The 17,577-nt window shown below is 40.0% G+C and overlaps 2 protein-coding genes across 7 annotated transcripts; both read left to right on the forward strand.

The window, feature by feature from the left end:
- The first annotated feature begins 1,893 nt into the window (after positions 1–1,893).
- Positions 1,894–9,145, forward strand: LOC308125358 (glycine--tRNA ligase-like). The gene is made up of 17 exons (XM_080489039.1): positions 1,894–2,061; positions 2,454–2,555; positions 2,649–2,751; positions 3,225–3,366; positions 3,445–3,533; positions 5,133–5,209; positions 5,313–5,458; positions 5,540–5,689; positions 5,771–5,933; positions 6,385–6,549; positions 6,649–6,756; positions 7,186–7,331; positions 7,440–7,525; positions 7,614–7,723; positions 7,812–7,905; positions 8,221–8,411; positions 8,497–9,145. Exons 1-17 carry the CDS (start codon positions 2,017–2,019, stop codon positions 8,608–8,610), a joined length of 2,031 nt encoding a protein of 676 aa, XP_080345165.1. The 5' UTR covers positions 1,894–2,016; the 3' UTR covers positions 8,611–9,145.
- A 375-nt stretch (positions 9,146–9,520) lies between these two features.
- Positions 9,521–16,624, forward strand: hhatlb (hedgehog acyltransferase like, b). Of its 6 annotated transcripts, XM_080489996.1 has the most exons (14): positions 9,744–9,969; positions 11,134–11,534; positions 11,918–11,989; positions 12,064–12,205; positions 13,345–13,412; positions 13,493–13,606; positions 14,016–14,210; positions 14,302–14,511; positions 14,899–15,070; positions 15,159–15,303; positions 15,497–15,532; positions 15,617–15,818; positions 15,906–16,047; positions 16,120–16,624. In XM_080489996.1, exons 4-14 carry the CDS (start codon positions 12,100–12,102, stop codon positions 16,335–16,337), a joined length of 1,608 nt encoding a protein of 535 aa, XP_080346122.1. In that variant the 5' UTR covers positions 9,744–9,969; positions 11,134–11,534; positions 11,918–11,989; positions 12,064–12,099; the 3' UTR covers positions 16,338–16,624. The 6 variants fall into 6 exon arrangements, with proteins under 6 accessions (XP_080346119.1, XP_080346122.1, XP_080346124.1 ...); XM_080489994.1 differs by lacking the exon at positions 11,918–11,989 and having other exon boundaries at positions 9,782–9,969; XM_080489995.1 differs by lacking the exon at positions 9,744–9,969 and having other exon boundaries at positions 11,234–11,534; positions 11,914–11,989.
- Positions 16,625–17,577: the final 953 nt, after the last annotated feature.

The following is a 17,577-nucleotide window of genomic DNA, read 5'->3' on the forward strand; positions in this document are numbered from 1 at the left end:
CACTTTCTTTTTACTGCTGCAGAAATACTTTCATTTTTAAGGCAATCAGTCGTTTCATCCACTTTTCTTTTCCTTTTTTTTTTTTTTTTGCAGGCTTAACGTATTTTCCAGGAACTTTTTTGGAGCTGCCTCTGCTTCAGAGTTTAGTTACAGGTAATCGTTTTCCAGACTGAGCTTTGCGCTGAATAAACTTTCCTTGGAAAGTTTTTCCAGGTGAGGAGCAGAGACACCTGAGACACAGTTCATCCATCTGCCTGCAGGATCTCTGCTGTGCACACTGCGGCACTGATAGAAATGGTGATACTTCCATCTAGTGGTGATGCTACAGCGTCACCATATTTGGTCCGGACTCACCAAGCATCACATACTAATCATATACTGTATATCACCAGGATAATACTTCTCACTGTGAACAGGTTGACTTGCTCAGTCACGTAAATACATAATAATAATAATAATAATAATAATAATAATAATAATAATAATAATAATAATAATAATAATAATAATAATAGTAATGATAATAGTAATAATAATAGTAATAATAATAATAGTAATAATAATAGTAATAATACAAATACTACTACTACTACTACTACTACTACTAGTGATAATAATACCTTATTGTAAAATGTTTTGAATTCACTGATATATCACTGCTGTTATTTATTCTATCTAGGTATTTCGTTATTATTATTATTTTTTTTTAAATCCTCTCTCATATAAATGAGCTTTTCCACTCTGAGGTGTAATCCGTGGACTCTGCTTTCACATGACACCATGTTTGTGTGAGACGTCCAAAGAGGTGAAGTTTCCACAAGCAATAAAATGGGTGTGCACTGTTTGTCATCCTCATAAAAATGGTCTCGGTTCTAAATTGTGTTTACTTTACAAATACTTGTCAATAACCGTCAACCGAGCGACTCTGATATGATTTATACTGCACATAACTATCAGCCCCCAGTTCAAATATTTTCTGCACAGTCAGTCTGGAGGAACATTGGGAGTCTTTTCCTGATTGTGACGGCTGTAATAATAAGCTCATGTTCTGTGATATAAAATGCAATCATAGAAACCTTTGGGACATTTCATCATAACTGTTACCATACAATTTCAACTTCCTCCTGAAGTAAAAGAAATAAACCATGAAATTGTCAATGTGATTCACACAATTTATTATATATATGTTTTGACAATTTAAGGTTTATATTCCTGTGTATTTTAATAATAAGAGGCATTCCTCTTACCTTTGCAGATTTCATTCTAATGTGATGAGCAGTGGTCAATATAGGGATGTCAAAAATGTGGAATCCAAAAGAGACTTGTTATTTTCTTTGGCAATTATGTGATTATGTTTTTGATGAGCAGTTTTGGAGGAGTCACGGATAATGATTTCATTATTGTAAATGTACAGTGATACAATTACAATAATTGAAAGAACAAATTTGATTTGAACTCTTTGGTACTTAATCAAAGAGGAGTTCTAATAAAAGAAACAAGAAAAAACTAAACAAGGAAGTTCCTTTAACTACAGAACTATGAGGGAGACTGAACCCAGGCAAAAGACACCAGCTGGGAATGAAAAGCAGAAAACATTGATGGAGGAGCAGATCAGGAGCATAAGGCCCCAAACTGCACACCCATGGCGTTATCGGGTACAATCAGTAAACATAGGGATGTTTGAAATGTACACACATTTTTTTTTTGAGCTCCATAATGTAACACTTTGCACAAGATTAGATCTTTTTTTTGAATCAAATTGTGAGTGTTTGGAGCTGATCCCACAGTGAAGGCAGCATAGACCCTTCAATGCATGTTTATGAGCAGTGGGAGAACTTTTGTCTGAGCTTCCTGGATGATGCAACAAAAAGCTCTCCTTACATACAAGGAGTCAGTCTGGAAAAAAACAGAAGCACCTCCCCTCTAACTGAGCCTGAAGAAAAGCTTGTGGCGCGAGGACACAGTGAAACCACTGCAGACTGAATCACAGGAGGAGCAGCACACCGACCTCTCGTCATGGAAGAAGTACTGGCTCCTTTGAGGCAGGCTGTGAAGGATCAGGTGAGGTATTCTATATCATTCACACGTGGAAACACGCCGTGGTTTGAGCTCAGCCAACAGGATTTCACCCAAGCATTGAAAAATAACATTATGAGTTACTTTTCAAAGCTGACACATCTTATCTTAAATCTGATTTGTTTTCTTCTGAGCTACTTTGATCCACCCTAACGTTGTAAAACCAGTATCATGGTGTTCATTGTAGCCTCTGTGTGCAGCTGCAGTAAACTGCAATGAAAGTGAAAGTTTGGATTTCCAGTTGCCATACATTTCCTTAGGTGATAAAACCTTATGGAGTGGAGATTTAAGATTGAGATGTATAGGACTGTTTTTTCACTCCATAAAAGTTAAATCACTCTTGTTCACTGTGAAGTTAACACAGAATCTGTCTGCAGGGGGACTTGGTGCATCAACTGAAAGAGAAAGGTGCCTCAGAGCAGGAGCTCAGCAAAGCTGTTGCAGAGCTGAAAGCCCGGAAGAAGATTCTTGAAGCAAAGGTCAGGAATATATACTATTAAGATAATATAAAAAGTATAAATACAATTCTGCTCCCCCCCTTTTTTTTTTAAGATTATTTGTTTCCTCTATAGGAACTGTCTTTGCAGTCCAAGGATGATACAGTGGACAGAGTAAAGATGGAAGACACCCTGAAGAGGAGATTCTTTTACGATCAGGCCTTTGCTATTTATGGAGGTAAATGACTGCCACTGAGCTCTATAGATTGAATGTAACAGAAACAGAAAGGAAAACCAAAAGCACATGGTGACATTCACAGAGCTGCAGGCTCAAAAAAAGATGAAAAATATCAAATAACGTAATGCATACAACTCCAGAAAGGTTTGGGAAAGAAATATTGTATATTTACTTCACTTTTGTTCTATTTGGTTTCATTGATATAGAACCATTTCCAACGTATGCATCTCGTGGCATTTTACATTCTAATAAAATATAGACAAAAACAACAATCCTACATCAGAAAGAGACTTAATTTTCTTTTCTGTCCAGTATTGAGGGATTTTGTAAAAAATCAGGCAAACATGCATTGATTTACAAGTAACTTCCATTTTTCCTTTTTGTTTTTAATTCAGATTTTTTTTCAAGTGTACCTATCTGCAATTTAAAAAAAAAAAAAAAAAACCCTGAAAGTTTTATTTACTGTTTTTCAGGTGTGAGCGGCCTGTACGACTTCGGCCCAGTCGGCTGCGCCCTGAAGAACAACATCCTGCAGGCCTGGAGGCAGCACTTCATCCAGGAGGAGCAGATCCTGGAGATTGACTGCACCATGCTGACACCCGAGCCCGTCCTCAAGTAGGTGGCCACTGCTTTTGGCTCACTAAAACATAAGTTTGTACAGGATATGTCCTGAAACCTGCTTCCATCTTCCAGAACATCCGGACATGTGGATAAATTTGCTGATTACATGGTGAAAGATGCCAAGACGGGGGAATGCTACCGTGCAGATCATCTTCTCAAAGGTGATTTCAACCCACAGCTATTATAGCAAATGGAAAATAATTTGGGGTGCCCCTTCTCCTCAAGCTTAACTGACACTGATGATGGTGCCCGAGCAGGTTTAAGCAGAAATGCACAGCAACTTAATACAAGCAGGTTTTTACCTGTCTCCAGTGGAATGGTAGGTAGCTCGGAGGCAGGGGAGGCGCTGAGATCACTTGACCACAGTGACTGGTTTTTCAGGTGTTGGTTAGTTTGGATCTATCAGTTAATCAATGTCTTATACCCTCCAGGTATTTACAGGATACTTGCTGTGGCATCTCTAAAACATACAAAGTTCTTGAGGAACTCTGGCGCTTCCTGGTGAGACATTAGAGGAAAGACTCATTTGGTTTCAACCCAACTGATTCCTGGTGTTTTAAAAGTCATCTTCCTCTTTATTGAAAATGATTAACTTTATTGGGGGCAATTGAAAGAGAAAGTTAAATTCTTTCTGAATTACAAGCTGCTTTAATCATGAAGACGACTCAATAAGAAAGTGAAAGAGAAAGAAGAGCCAGCAGAAGGTCAGACAGGATATAGGGAGGAAAAGAACCAGGGAGGAACAGACTTATTCAACCACGCTGCCCAGTACTACTTGTAATTCCTGGGTTTAGGTTAATCTTGTGAATGCTATTTGACAAATATTTTGGTGCAAGTTGCAATGAGTTGATGTGAGGACCCCTTGTATAAATGAGTGGAGGGATTCCCCCTGTATAAAAGAGCATAGGAAAAGAAGGAACAGCAGCAAAGTCAAACTAAATGAAGACAATAAACAAGGTTCCATCTATGAGCAGTTGGAAGAAGAAAAAGTTATTCATTGTCTTCCATATTTCCGATGAAAATGATTCATGAATAAAATAGGACATACATATGATTCAATGTCAAATAATACAAAGATCAATATAGTGCCACTCCTTAATTCTACTGCATACACAGTAATATAAGCACATATATGGCCCAGATACATAGTGTTAAAAGATACATCTTAATGTAATATATTTGTATAACATTTCTTTTTTCAAATATTTATATTTTTGTCAGTGAGCGCTGGCTTCTTGTCCATGAGTTTGTTTGAAATAGCCTTTCATGTTGTTAATGAACTACAAACAGGACTATCTTAGTGATTATATATTATTAACCATATGTTAATGAATATGACAAAAGCAGGGGTCATCAACCTGTTTCAAACATAAAACCACTTCAGCGGTGTGAAGATGTTACGCCCCAGGAGCTGCTGGAATCCTTCACTGGTCCAAGCAGCCACACCAGAACAGTTTCTCTCTGAAAAAGTGATCATTTATTTACAAATTGCTCTTTCTGAATTGCAAGCTGCTTTGATAATGATTTTGAGCATGTCCGAAATCAAATGAAAAATAAAATGAAACCGAAAAATCATTAGTTTCCATTCACCGTCTGGGAGGCTTCTATTCACCTCGGAGCACTGCTTTTCATTCTCCAGGTTTCACTTCAAAACTCATCCTGTCAGCTTGTTGTATCTCATAAGACCGCCTTGAAGAGTATCCGCAAATTCTAGCCATTAAACTTGAGCATACCTAAATGAAGTGTCTGTTTCTTCGCAGCTCACTTAAAAAAGTTGATGTCTGATGAGAAATGTTCAGCGGAGAAAGCAGCAGAGATGGAGGACGTCATCACTCAGGTTTGTGCTTCATGAACATCCTCGCCTCACACAATCTGCTCATGGTGGAAACACTGACATCTGCTGGTCAAACGCCCAATTCAATGGTCTGTCTGTTCTTCAGATGGATAACTACACTCAGCAAGAGCTGGCTGACCTGTTTGTGAGATACAACGTCAAGTCTCCGTCCACAGGGAACGAGCTCACACCTCCCATCTCCTTCAACCTGATGTTTCAGACGTCCATCGGTCCAGGAGGAAACACGCCTGGGTACTCCTCATAAACATGTTCCCAATGTTGATATAGACATTCAGTGCACAGAAATGTTGTGATTACGTTGCGGCTTTGCAGTTACCTGAGACCCGAAACAGCTCAGGGGATGTTCCTCAACTTCAAGCGCCTTTTGGAGTTCAACCAGGGGAAGTTGCCCTTCGGCGCCGCCCAGATCGGAAACTCCTTCAGGAACGAAATCTCTCCTCGATCCGGACTCATTCGTGTTCGGTAATACAAACTGCCGATTCAAAATCAATTTTTATATTCTGAATGACACTGGATTGTGAACTTGACTCCTCCTGCATGCAGTGAGTTTACCATGGCTGAGATCGAGCACTTTGTGGATCCAAACGATAAGGTCCATCCAAAGTTCTCCAACGTGGCTGACCTGGAGATACTGCTGTTCTCCTCCAAGGCTCAGACCAGTGGTCAGTCTGCACAGACCATGAGGCTGGGAGATGCTGTGGAACAGGTAGATCCTCTAATACAGATCATTTACTCTTGCTAATATGTGCAATGAATATTTTAAACCAATTTATGAGCAAATACTGTAGCAGATGATTCTATCTATATACAGCTTACATAGTTGTAAATACAATATATTATTATAAAAATAAAAAAAATCATAAAGCATTTAATGGAATGAATTGTGGAACTTATTTGAAATGTATCACTGAAATAGAAAAAAAATGTAAAAGTTGTTCCAGTAAGTTTTATTGAGGTATTTTTTGCTATTTCTGGATTAAATTGACTAAAATGCTTCTTGTGCAACATGAATAATTAATAGATTTATTGACAGTAGGCTGTCACTTGTTTATAATCACATTAGTAACTTCAGTAACAAAAATGCCTTCGTCTGATTTATTAGTCTGGTTATTATTTATTAGACTGTCTTCATGTCTAATTCCTCATTGCATCTCCAGGGGGTGATCAACAACTCTGTGCTGGGCTACTTCATCGGGAGGATTTACTTGTACCTGCTCAAAGTGGGACTCTCCAAAGAAAAAGTGCGCTTTCGGCAGCACATGGAGAACGAGATGGCTCATTATGCGTGCGACTGTTGGGATGCTGAGTCCAAAACCTCCTACGTAAATCATTTCTCCTTAATTTCCATTGACAGACGTTTACAACTAACTACAGAATCACACCTGCCTGTCCGACTCATATATTTCTGTTTGGTTCCTCAGGGCTGGATTGAGATTGTGGGCTGTGCTGATCGGGCCTGTTATGACCTCTCATGTCACTCCAGAGCCACAAAAGTCCCTCTTGTGGCAGAGAAGCCACTGAAAGAGCCCATATCCTTTTCTTGTGTCAGTGGAACAGCAGTGACTAGTTTAGTTCTCAATTTTAAGTTTCATTACGATTGGATAAAAGATGTTTTGCTTAAACATGTTGCAATGCTTCAGTTGCTTAGGTTGTGAGTATTGGGCTGAAGGACATAAGTAATTATAAATATTACATGTTTATTGTATCTATAGCCAGCTTAGAGCCGCCACTTAACCCACCAGGCATGGATTGTGAGAGGAAGTATACGCTTGGGAAAAGCCTCACAACCTCACGGCGAACATGCAAACTCCAAACAAAAGACCATATTGCAGTCAAACCCAGGTTATTTTGCAGTGTCCTATCTAAAATTACTTACCTATAGGGCCACCTCTGTCCCCTTTAATAAGACCTAGAACTTCACGGTTGTGTCCTTGTTATTTCACTTAACTCGTTCACACAAAACAGTGAACATTGTCCAGTTTGAGCCCAACAAAGGAGCCATCGGTGTGGCCTACAAGAGAGATGCCAAGCTGGCTCTGGAGTATTTGGCCATCTGTGACGAGTGTTACATCACCGATCAGGAGAAGCTTCTCAGTGAAACTGGGTAATCAGTGATCAATGCAGCACAAATGTTGAACACATGTCTTTTTTTTGTTTTGTTTTGTTTTGCAATGAATTAAAACATTTTTTTTCTTCTATCTTTTGTTTTTAGGGAGTTCAGCTTTGAAACGGAGGGCAAAACATTCAGACTCACCAGAGACATGGTCAGCGTGAAGAGGTTCCAGAAAACTCTGCACGGTAAGAGACGGCGTCAACCTGCACTTGAGTTTGGACATGATGTTGCTCTTGTGAGGGAAACAAGTGTCTCTGTTTTCTCCCGCCACAGTGGAGGAGATTGTTCCCAATGTAATCGAGCCCTCGTTTGGCATCGGCAGAATCATGTACTCTATCTTCGAGCACTCGTTTCGCATCCGACAGGAGGATGAACAGAGGACGGTGAGAGTCCTTATTAACAGCAATCAGATCTCATTAAGGACCACAGTGTCTCTTTGTTTTAATTTAAGGTGGGTTATCTCCTGTCTAGTATTTCAGCTTCCCTGCCTCCGTGACTCCATACAAATGTTCAATCTTGCCTTTGAGCCAGAACCCGGAGTTTGGACCCTTTGTCCACCAGTTATGTGAGTATGATCCCAAAATCTCTCAGTATTATACTGATATTAGTTTGATGTTTTTAAACATTATCTTCATAGCTGGTAATAAGGTAATAAACACTTCAATGAAATTTAAAAGATGCGAGGTGCGAATTCGTGATCTTTATATCGATGGTAGAAGATTTGAGCAACGTGTTCTCGCTTGGCCTCCTGGAAAATCCTGCAATGTCACTGTGGTATCGATAGCTTCTGTTAGGAAGGTACAAGCGTTTGATCTCTTAGAACATCAATGTATCACTGATATTCTGTTTACTGTGTGTTCATCCCCCCGTCTCTACTCAGCTGAGGCTATGACCAGGAACGGTACGTCCCACAAGGTGGACGACTCCTCGGGATCCATCGGGAGGCGATACGCGAGGTCAGACGAGATCGGGGTGGCCTTTGGCATCACCGTCGACTTCGACACGGTGAACAAGGCTCCTCACACGGTGACTCTGAGAGACCGCGACTCCATGAGGCAAATCAGGGCTGAGGTAGAGCATTCACATCTCTTATTGCTTTTAATCAAACTGTGTTGTTCGCAGTTTGAAAAGTGATTAATTATGAATTATTTGGCAGGTCACTGAGTTGCCTGGGATTGTTCAAGATCTGGCTAACGGCACTTTGTCGTGGGCGGATGTGGAGAACAAGTACCCCATCTTTGAGGGACAGGAGACCAGCAAGAAGGAGTAACCAGACCAGGACTCCTCAGCACACAGGGACCACAGAAGAATATTACAGAATTTATATATTTGACAGTATATAACGGCATTTTTTACATTTCTATGATGCAATATAACTTTAACCGTTTCTTATTATCATGAGTGCCGTCATCTTGTATCAATATAACTTCATAAGGATGTTGCGCACATTGACCTCAGTATTTTATCATAGATTTATGAAGGATTGAATTTGCATTTCTGAGACCTGTGCCAATCTTTTACATATAAGATATAGATGAAGTATACAAAGTGCATTTAAGAATTCACCTATGCCACACAGAAAGGAAGAAAAGCAAACATGCAGCAAGCTGCAGGGTTAACGGTCCCCACAGGCCTACTAACCCAAACAATATCACCTGAGCCACTCTGGTAACAGCCCCCAGGGGAAGTGCAGCAGTTACGCTGTACCTTCACAAACACACACAATATACTGACCTGGTTTCATACGTCGTCTCAGTGTTGTAGTCTTTTGTTGCCTTTTTCCAATAAACCACATGCTGTATGTCTCTCTGCTTCATGCAAATGTGTCTCATACCACTATAGAGAGGGTTTGTGTTGCTTTCACGACTGTGGTGGTACATCAGCATCACCGTATTGTATTTTGTGAGACTGTCACTAGTCGGCACTGCTTGTTGTTTCACAGCTCATCACAGAATTTGAGACATGGATGCTTGGCTGCAGTTCAACATTGCAACAGGCTTAGACCCTCCAAAAACAGACCTGGCAGTCAAGAATATGGAAAGTGTCAGGATCAGAAAGGAGATATAAAGTCTTTTCATCCGAAACTGTGAAAATATGCAACGTTAAGACAGGTGATGCAATGCAGGCACAAATAAATGTGCTACAGCTTCGTGTTATTGCAAGGAGCCTTGTTTTACAACAATGACATATTGATTCACTTATGAAAGTAAACTTCTTTGGGCAAACTCATTGAATAGAGAGATGACATCAATAAGGTGAGTTCAGGTCCAATAAGAGAGACTGTAAAAACCAAGAAAAGGAAACCTTGATGACCTCCTAATGTGGTGTGGCTTATAGTCTATTATACTGATCTAGTAGGCCTCCTGTTCCGCCCCCCTCTGTCTTAGTGGTCAAAGTATAAATACATCATGTCACCTTTAACCGGTGGCAGCTCCCTCAGGGAGTCAGAGGGAGTCAGCCCAGCCTGTGGAGCCACAGCAGATGTCAAAGTTTACATTTCCTCTTCAATGTCATTTCCTTAATGTGACATTTTAGCTTGAGCCTATCTTTCCTTTTTTTTTTTTTTTTCCAAGAAACTAAAGAGATTTTTTGGAGCAACTTCTTCGGGCTCACAACTGCTGCGTTCAAGGTCAGTATCACAACAGGTGCTGCAGGCGCGTGACCGTGTGGCATTTCAACAGCAGGCATCTCTCACTCACATTGTGCAAAGAAAACATGGAGAAACTTTCATCAGATGTTTAATTCAGCGTTCAAACATGAGAAAAAAAAACAGCTTGTCTTTCTGTCTTTGTAGTGAAATGTAATTTTGCTGCGTTCAATGTGAATAGAAGGCGCACACATCCACTGGTGAGAAAATGATGGGATAAAAATAGCAGACAGCTGCACTTTGTTGGTATTTTTACCTCTCCTAATTGTGATCGGACAGTCTGCTGTCCTCTTTTCTTTCCCTGGCAAATAAAATATATATCAAATAAACCAGGCAGAAGTATCAATTATTGCTTGTTGGGAGCAAACCTATTCAACACCTGTATGCATGAAGAGTAAACCAGGCATTATTATCTAGAGTGAACAAATCAAGCAAACATAAGTAAATATGGTATTATTCCAGATTCCTTTTGTGTCAAAAAAATATCTAAGAAAATAGAGCTGGTGACAATATTATATATTACAATGATTATATGTGAAGGTCTGGAAGGAGCCATGCAATATGTACTTGATTAACATGATTAACTTTAATGCAGCTATTCTTGTATTTGAATGGATAATTGAGCTGCATTAGGTTTACATTTCCTCCACCACTTAAAGCAATGTCCACATTTTAAATTAACCTTCAATAAGTAAAGCAAATATCGACCTCAACTTAAAGCACTTATAAAATATAAAATATGCACAGCAGTAAGTTGGATTATTAATCAAAACTGCATACTAATGTAAGAGTCGAACTTATTAATATATTGAAGTGTGAGGGTATATAGATCCCTCCACGTTAGAGGAAACAGTCATGCTGGAAAAACACGCAACGTACACTTTCGAAACAATCAGTTTAATCTCAGTGATCATTTGTGGTTATCAGTTATTTCATAATAGGTAAAGAAATCAATAAATATTTATTTCACATTAGTAAAAAAAAAAAAACCCCAGAAAGAATTAATTAATTAAAGAGTTATCCAATAAGATGACAGTGTGAGGTATTCAGGTACCTTCTCACATACTGACGCGTCAAAAGGAGTGGTCTAATTATGTAATTATGTAAAAGTGACAGCGGTTATTTGCTCTTTTGTTTATTTTTCAGTTATGCTGAAAAACCAGCCTTACAGAACCTCCGTCTCCTCCCTCTGCTGTTGGGCTCCGCCCTCCAACACCATCACCGCTTCATGTTTTAGCTCAGTAACATCAACAAAGTGTATCAGGACCCGTGTGCTTATAACATTTTACCACGATTCAAAAATGAAAAGTTTATATCGTAACATTGTTTTTCAACGTTCGTTCAAGTCCTTGTGTGCGCATGCTCAGTGCGCACTCACCTGGTCAGCTCGCTGATTTCGGACCGGACGCAAATTTTAAAAAGTCTCGAGGCGCAGTGACTATCCCTAATGTATTCAGTATTTTGTGAGCTACTGTTGCAAGGCCGTGGATTTAAGGGAGGCTCATACTGTAGGTAGAAGCTGTTCATGAGAGTTTCTTTCATCAAAGGTATGAAACTAATTTATTCACCTGTTTCGGAAGTTTCCCCATCTGTCACACAGTGATGTCGTATCGACAGCCTTTACACATATATGTACGATCCTTTTGAAATGCAGTGGGAGAAAAAATGGTTAATTGTCACATTGCTTGCCGTCAGTATTTGCAGTATCACAGAAAGTCTTGGTATTTACCAACTCAGTTTATCAGTCACAAGTTCACATCACAGTTGACTGGATTATCAGCATGTCTGACAAGTTAGTAAAAAAAAGAAAAGAAAGAAAAGTGTTTCATCCAAACATTGAGAGGATATTACATGTAAATTGACAGCAGCTGGTTCAGGATAATCTATTGGTTGGTGCCCAAAATGTGTGTCCTGCCTTTACTTAAGATAGAAAGTGGGATAAGAATCAGAAAACAAGATATGATGTGAGGGTGAAGAACCAGGCTAGGATTCTCATTGGTTGGTAAGTTGATATGATCTGTAACACCAGGTTTTCTCTCTTCAGAAGTGAAACCTGTGTTGTCTGTTTTCTTTCAGGAGCCTCCAGAGCTCTTGTCTCCTGTCTGCATCACAATGGGAATCAAAGCTGCTCTTCCCAAGTATGAGCTCTATTTCTACAACGTGGTGCTGTGTCTGGCCATGTTCTGGGCTGCCAGCTGGGTCTTAGAAGTCTCCAGTTGTGAGTATAGGAGAGTTTTTCATCAACACAGAGGAAAATATCATCATTTCATTTGTTAAACTTGGATTACGTTGTTGAACACCATAGAGGAATTCACTTATTTTGTTTCCAATAAAAGTTCATCATTCATTCTGAGCCTGACAGTGGATTTAGGCTCGATTTCATTATGGACATTTTTATTTCACCTCCTTTCGCCTTAAATTAGCTTAATGTGACATATTATAGTGATTGACCAAGCGGCAAATAGATTTTGCCGCTTTTAAAAATCAATTTCTCTTAATGTAAATAACACATTTTACATAAATCAAGTTGACACTCTAAAGCATACATGAGTTTAAATTCAATCTACTTGTAAACATCGGGCCCTTTAAAAAGTTGACAAGGATATTATTTATACATGGGCAAAGTGTGGGTTTTGTTTGATTTATCAATAGATAATAGGCACATTTTAAAAATCTCACATTAACACAATGCAAATCCAAAGTTTATTCACACAAACATTTCAGAGAATATTTTTACATTTATTAGTCAAATATTAAAACTTTGATTTGGTTATCAGCCATGAGCAGGTGCATCTCAAAAGATTAGGATCATTGAAACGTTAATTATTTGGACTGCTATTTCAGGACTCGTGTCGTATAAACAAAAACAATTCCATGCAGTTTTAAATGTTGTATTTTGATTACAGAAATCTGAACTGTACGTGAAATATCGAATACTATCACTATCAACTATTATGGACACAACCTTAGGGCTTTTTATGCAACGTGGTGCAGTCATGTAAAAGACCACAAGGTGTGCAGTAAACGTATCGGAGCGGCGGCTCTGTGTGAGGGTGAAGAGTTGCAGGTATTCAGAATACGTGGAGCAGATCAGATGTCAGTGTCAATACCACGGAGCAGGAAGAGAAAATAGTCTCTCTGTCGGGCCGGTATTTCTCTCACTGTCCGCGGAACAAAAGGTTCATGTTTGGATTCAAAGTCAAGAGTGGAAAAAAATATGTTGACAACAAACATAAAATGATCTGAAGTGCAAATATTTGTGTGGACTAAAACAAAATGTGTGAATTGTTGTGTTTATCAACAATGGAAATGGTAACGAATAACTACTAATCACAGTCTTGTCTTCTTGCCTTCCAGCCAATGTCAACAGAAAAACATTCAAGACCAGCGTGAAGCCAGGATGGTACTACTTTGGGAGGAGAATGGTAAGAGCGTTGAATAGTTTTTCTTCTTTTAATCAACAATGCACCGATGTCTCTTTATTGTTTCTGTCTCTGGTCTGCAGGACACGGCTGACTACGAGTGGATGATGTGGTTCTCCACCTTCAGGGAACACATCCTGTTTGCTCTCTCCGGTCACGTGCTCTTTGCCAAGATCTGCTCCATGCTGGCTCCACAGGTGCTGATTGATTCTGTTCACTGAACTGTTGTGGGAAGAGTAATGGAGTACAGGACGTGAAGGACTGCGCCGATATCCACCGCGATGGTTAATGATCCGAGGAAACATTTAGCCACTTTGAAACGAGATTACAGAAAGAATCGGCTCGTCTGGAGTGAATTTATCTCTTGGTGTACTGTGCTGTTATGAATATTTAGTGACATTTGAGACCTTCTTTGTTGGAGTTTATTTTTACAACATTGCACAGTAGCTTTTTATAACGTCAGCCACGCAGCACATGATGAATGAGAGCAGGTGGAAAGACACAAGCTTCTTCGCTCCAGTGACTTTTAGAGGCATTATAAACACTTTTCTCCTTGCTGCTGGGATAAAATGTGGCCTTACAGTGCGACTTGCTTCCTCCCCACAGTACCGGTCCCTGGTGTATATGGCGTACGGTGTGCTGGCTGTGTGGACCAGTATGGGCTGGACCTATGTCACCCTCATCCTGTCCCACTGCATCCTCCTCTACAGTATCTCCTTAGTGAAAATCCGCTGGCTTTGCTTTGTCGCCGGTCTTTGTACCCTGGCAACGTTCAAGTGTGAACCCTTTGTGTCCTGGCAGGTAAACGGCTGACAATAATAAAGACATTTCATCAAGCAGCATGACATTCACCGTTTTCTTAATTCGCTGTCTCTTTTTTGTCCATGCACAGGCAGAATTTGTTGATGGGGAGTTTGAGCTGCGTCACGTTCTCTTCTACGGAGGTTGCGGCTTTACGATCATGCGCTGCATCAGCTTTGCTCTGGAGAACTGCGACAGGAAAGATGGAAACTACAACATCCTGGAGCTGCTCAAGTACAACTTCTACCTCCCTTTCTTCTATTTCGGGCCCATCATGACCTTTGATAAGTTTTATGTTCAAGTAAGTTCAAATAGATTGTTGTCATCGAAATGCATTCATTGCATCAGATGGGAAATCATCATTATGAAGGGGCATCTGAAAATATTTATAATACAATGGAAAAGTTTTAATTTCCTATCGTTGACCTAATCTGTAATATCTAAACTGTGGCTTTACTACACAAAAACAAGGATTTATTCAGGTTCCCCCACCCCATTTATTTCAATCAGAATATTAAAAGTGTCTAAAATGTCTCAGCTCACCTCTTATGAATGTAGGAATAACTGACAAAACAATTAACTTTTAATTTCTATACATTATTAATTAAAAGATAAAAGCATAGTCTCTTTAGTTTAGACTACTGGGCTCTTTTCTGTCATCAATGCTTGCGCTTGCTGCCCTCTGCAGGTCAACAGGTCTGAGCTGACCAGGAAAGAGAGGGAGATGTGGAATATCAGCCTGCAGGGCGCCATCCACCTCGGAGTCATCGTCGTGGTGGACGTCTTCTTCCACTTCATGTACATCCTCACCATCCCCAGCGACATGAAGCTGCTCAAACACGTCTCGGACTGGGCTCTGGGTGAGCGACGCCGTACAGCTCACTGCAGTTTTACCATTTAATGATAATGGTAACTTCTAATCAAATGAACCCGCACATTTCCTTCCAGTGGGTCTGGCTTACTTCAACCTGGTGTACGACTGGGTGAAAGCAGCTGTGATGTTCGGAGTCATCAACACCGTGTCCAGACTGGATCACCTCGACCCGCCCAAACCCCCAAAATGCATCACTATGCTTTACATGTTTGCTGAAACGTGAGTAAATTTGATGCTGCTTCATAACATGTGATTCTGTGTCAGGAAGTTTTTTTTAGAAGTGAAATGATGACAAATATTTTTCATCTTATAAAAATACTATTGATAATGGCTGCTTGGATCCATGAACCACTACGGTGGGAATAGGGCATGAAGTTCTACTGTTAATGTCACTATGTTTTATCTTTTGAAGCCATTTCGACAGAGGGATCAACGATTGGCTGTGCAAGTGAGTGATTGAGAAAAGCCACTCTGTTAAAAACCTGCTTAATTCTGCCAGACGTGGATGTGCTGATCTGATATTTATCTGCAGGTATGTTTACGATCACCTGGGTGGGAAGCACGATAATGTGGTGGAGGAGCTGGTGGCTTCGCTGTGCACCTTCGGCGTCACCGTCCTTTGGTTGGGACCCTGTGAGGGGGTCCTGCTCTGGGCTTTCTTCAACTGTTTTGGTCTCAACTTTGAGCTTTGGATGGCCAAATTCTTCTCTCTGGAGCCATTTTCCTCTTTCGAGGTTTGTTTTACGGAGACTGCCGCTACATTTAACGGTAGAGCGTCATGTAGAGAGCCACTTGTTTTGATGATGATGCTTTATTTACAGGTCTCGATATCTGAAGCAATGTCCCGTCGCATCAGAGCCATTTTCAACACATTTAACTTCTGGAGCATCGTGTTGTACAACATCCTGGCCTTGAACAGTTTGGACTTTGCCAAGTTGGTTGCTAAGCGGATGCTGCTCAAAGGTCGCTTGTTTTTTTGTTTTGTTTTTTGTTTAACAATTTCAACAAAGTTTAACAGTTAATTTCTCTTCCCAGGCTTCCCCATAACCACCATCATCGCCATGTTTGTGACCTACTGTCTGGTTCAAGTGATCAAGGAGCGAGAGAGGAAACAGGCGCTTATCGACGATCCGGATCCTCTTCCTCCTGTCCCGCCTACAAATGGCGCCACCACCAGCCCGATCTCCTCCTCAGCTACGCCGGCGGCTGCTTCTCAGCTGGCTTCAGACCCCAGCAAACAGAAAGCAGAGTAAACATTTGCAGCTTAGGCTTAGTCAGACTGAAGGATGTAACAGCTGAGTCTAGGTTTTCTGACATAAATTCTGGGTGAATGTTGGAAAAACACATTTTCTGTAAATAAATTGAACCGTATTTATACCTAAAAGGAAAATATACACCTTAATACAAAACATTCACTACTGATTCATGTGTTAGAAAGTGAACCCGCACACTGGTAATGAGAAAAAGAAAATGCCAAAGTGTGATTTTCCTCGCATCTACGATCAAGTGGATACAGAAATAAACTGCAAACGTTTGTCCAAAACATCTTGTTGTATGGAGACTTTATGATCTTTCATATGTTTGAAAGTTACTGAAGGTATTTTTTTTTTACTTCATGAGTCAGGGTGCAGTCTCGTCATTGAGGCTGTGAAGTATTTCTGCTGTGTGACTTCAGCAGTGTGCTGCTTTTAACACTTTTAACAGTGAGTAATGGAAACATCACACCTCTGGTGAATCTCTGACTGAACTCTGACAGGGTAATGATATTTAGTGACATGAAGACAATTTGGTAATTGTTATATATGACATTATTGTGAATTGGTGAAATATTATAATGGCGGTGTTGAGATTGGGTTCAAATTGACTCTAGACTTTACAAGTTCAGATTATTGACAAATGAAAGTGATTGATCCCTATATGGGTATTTCTTTTTTTTATTTAGTCCATCTTATTCATAGTTAGACTTAACTATACATGCCGGGAGCAGTTGGGGAGCCATCATGGTGAACATTTAAACTCCTTGCAACAAATCTATTTCTCTAATGTTGAGGTCACCACTGACTCAGAACAGCACTGCTGGGATCTGAACCGAGGATCCCCTGCTTACTGAACAGGTGCTCTAAACAATTAAGCCACTTGGAGATGATGGGCACAATATTCCTTCAGGTCATATTTGGATGATGGTGTGTCACTATTCATCTTCCATACCAGTTTGTTCATGTCAGGGTCATGAGTTGCTGGAGCAGATCCCAGCTGACTGATAATAAAGGCAGAGTTCTTCCTGGACAGGTCGGCTGTCTGTCACGTGGTAAAAAGTCTCACATTCACGCCTACAATTTAATTTCACATGCTTATTTTTTTATTTTTTTATTTTTTTATCACAAGTAATGCTAAATTAATAGGGGAGCTGGAGATGACTGTTGAAACTTGAGCTATTGGTGAGTTAAAACAGTTTTTAGGTTCATTTTTTAGCATGTAACCCAAACCCCTTCA

Source organism: Lipophrys pholis, assembly GCF_963383615.2.
Source record: "Lipophrys pholis genome assembly, chromosome: 20".
Lineage (NCBI taxonomy): Eukaryota > Metazoa > Chordata > Actinopteri > Blenniiformes > Blenniidae > Lipophrys > Lipophrys pholis.

Bases quoted from the DNA above. Each gene is read 5' to 3' on its own strand.
- LOC308125358 (XM_080489039.1), top strand. From the start codon at position 2,017: ATGGAAGAAGTACTGGCTCCTTTGAGGCAGGCTGTGAAGGATCAG. The intron at 5,459-5,539 runs GTACTCCTCATA...GCGGCTTTGCAG, and splicing joins CCAGGAGGAAACACGCCTGG to TTACCTGAGACCCGAAACAG. The intron at 8,412-8,496 runs GTAGAGCATTCA...ATTATTTGGCAG, and splicing joins TGAGGCAAATCAGGGCTGAG to GTCACTGAGTTGCCTGGGAT.
- hhatlb (XM_080489993.1), top strand. From the start codon at position 12,100: ATGGGAATCAAAGCTGCTCTTCCCAAGTATGAGCTCTATTTCTACAAC. The intron at 13,607-14,015 runs GTGCTGATTGAT...TCCTCCCCACAG, and splicing joins GCTCCATGCTGGCTCCACAG to TACCGGTCCCTGGTGTATAT. The intron at 15,533-15,616 runs GTGAGTGATTGA...ATTTATCTGCAG, and splicing joins ATCAACGATTGGCTGTGCAA to GTATGTTTACGATCACCTGG.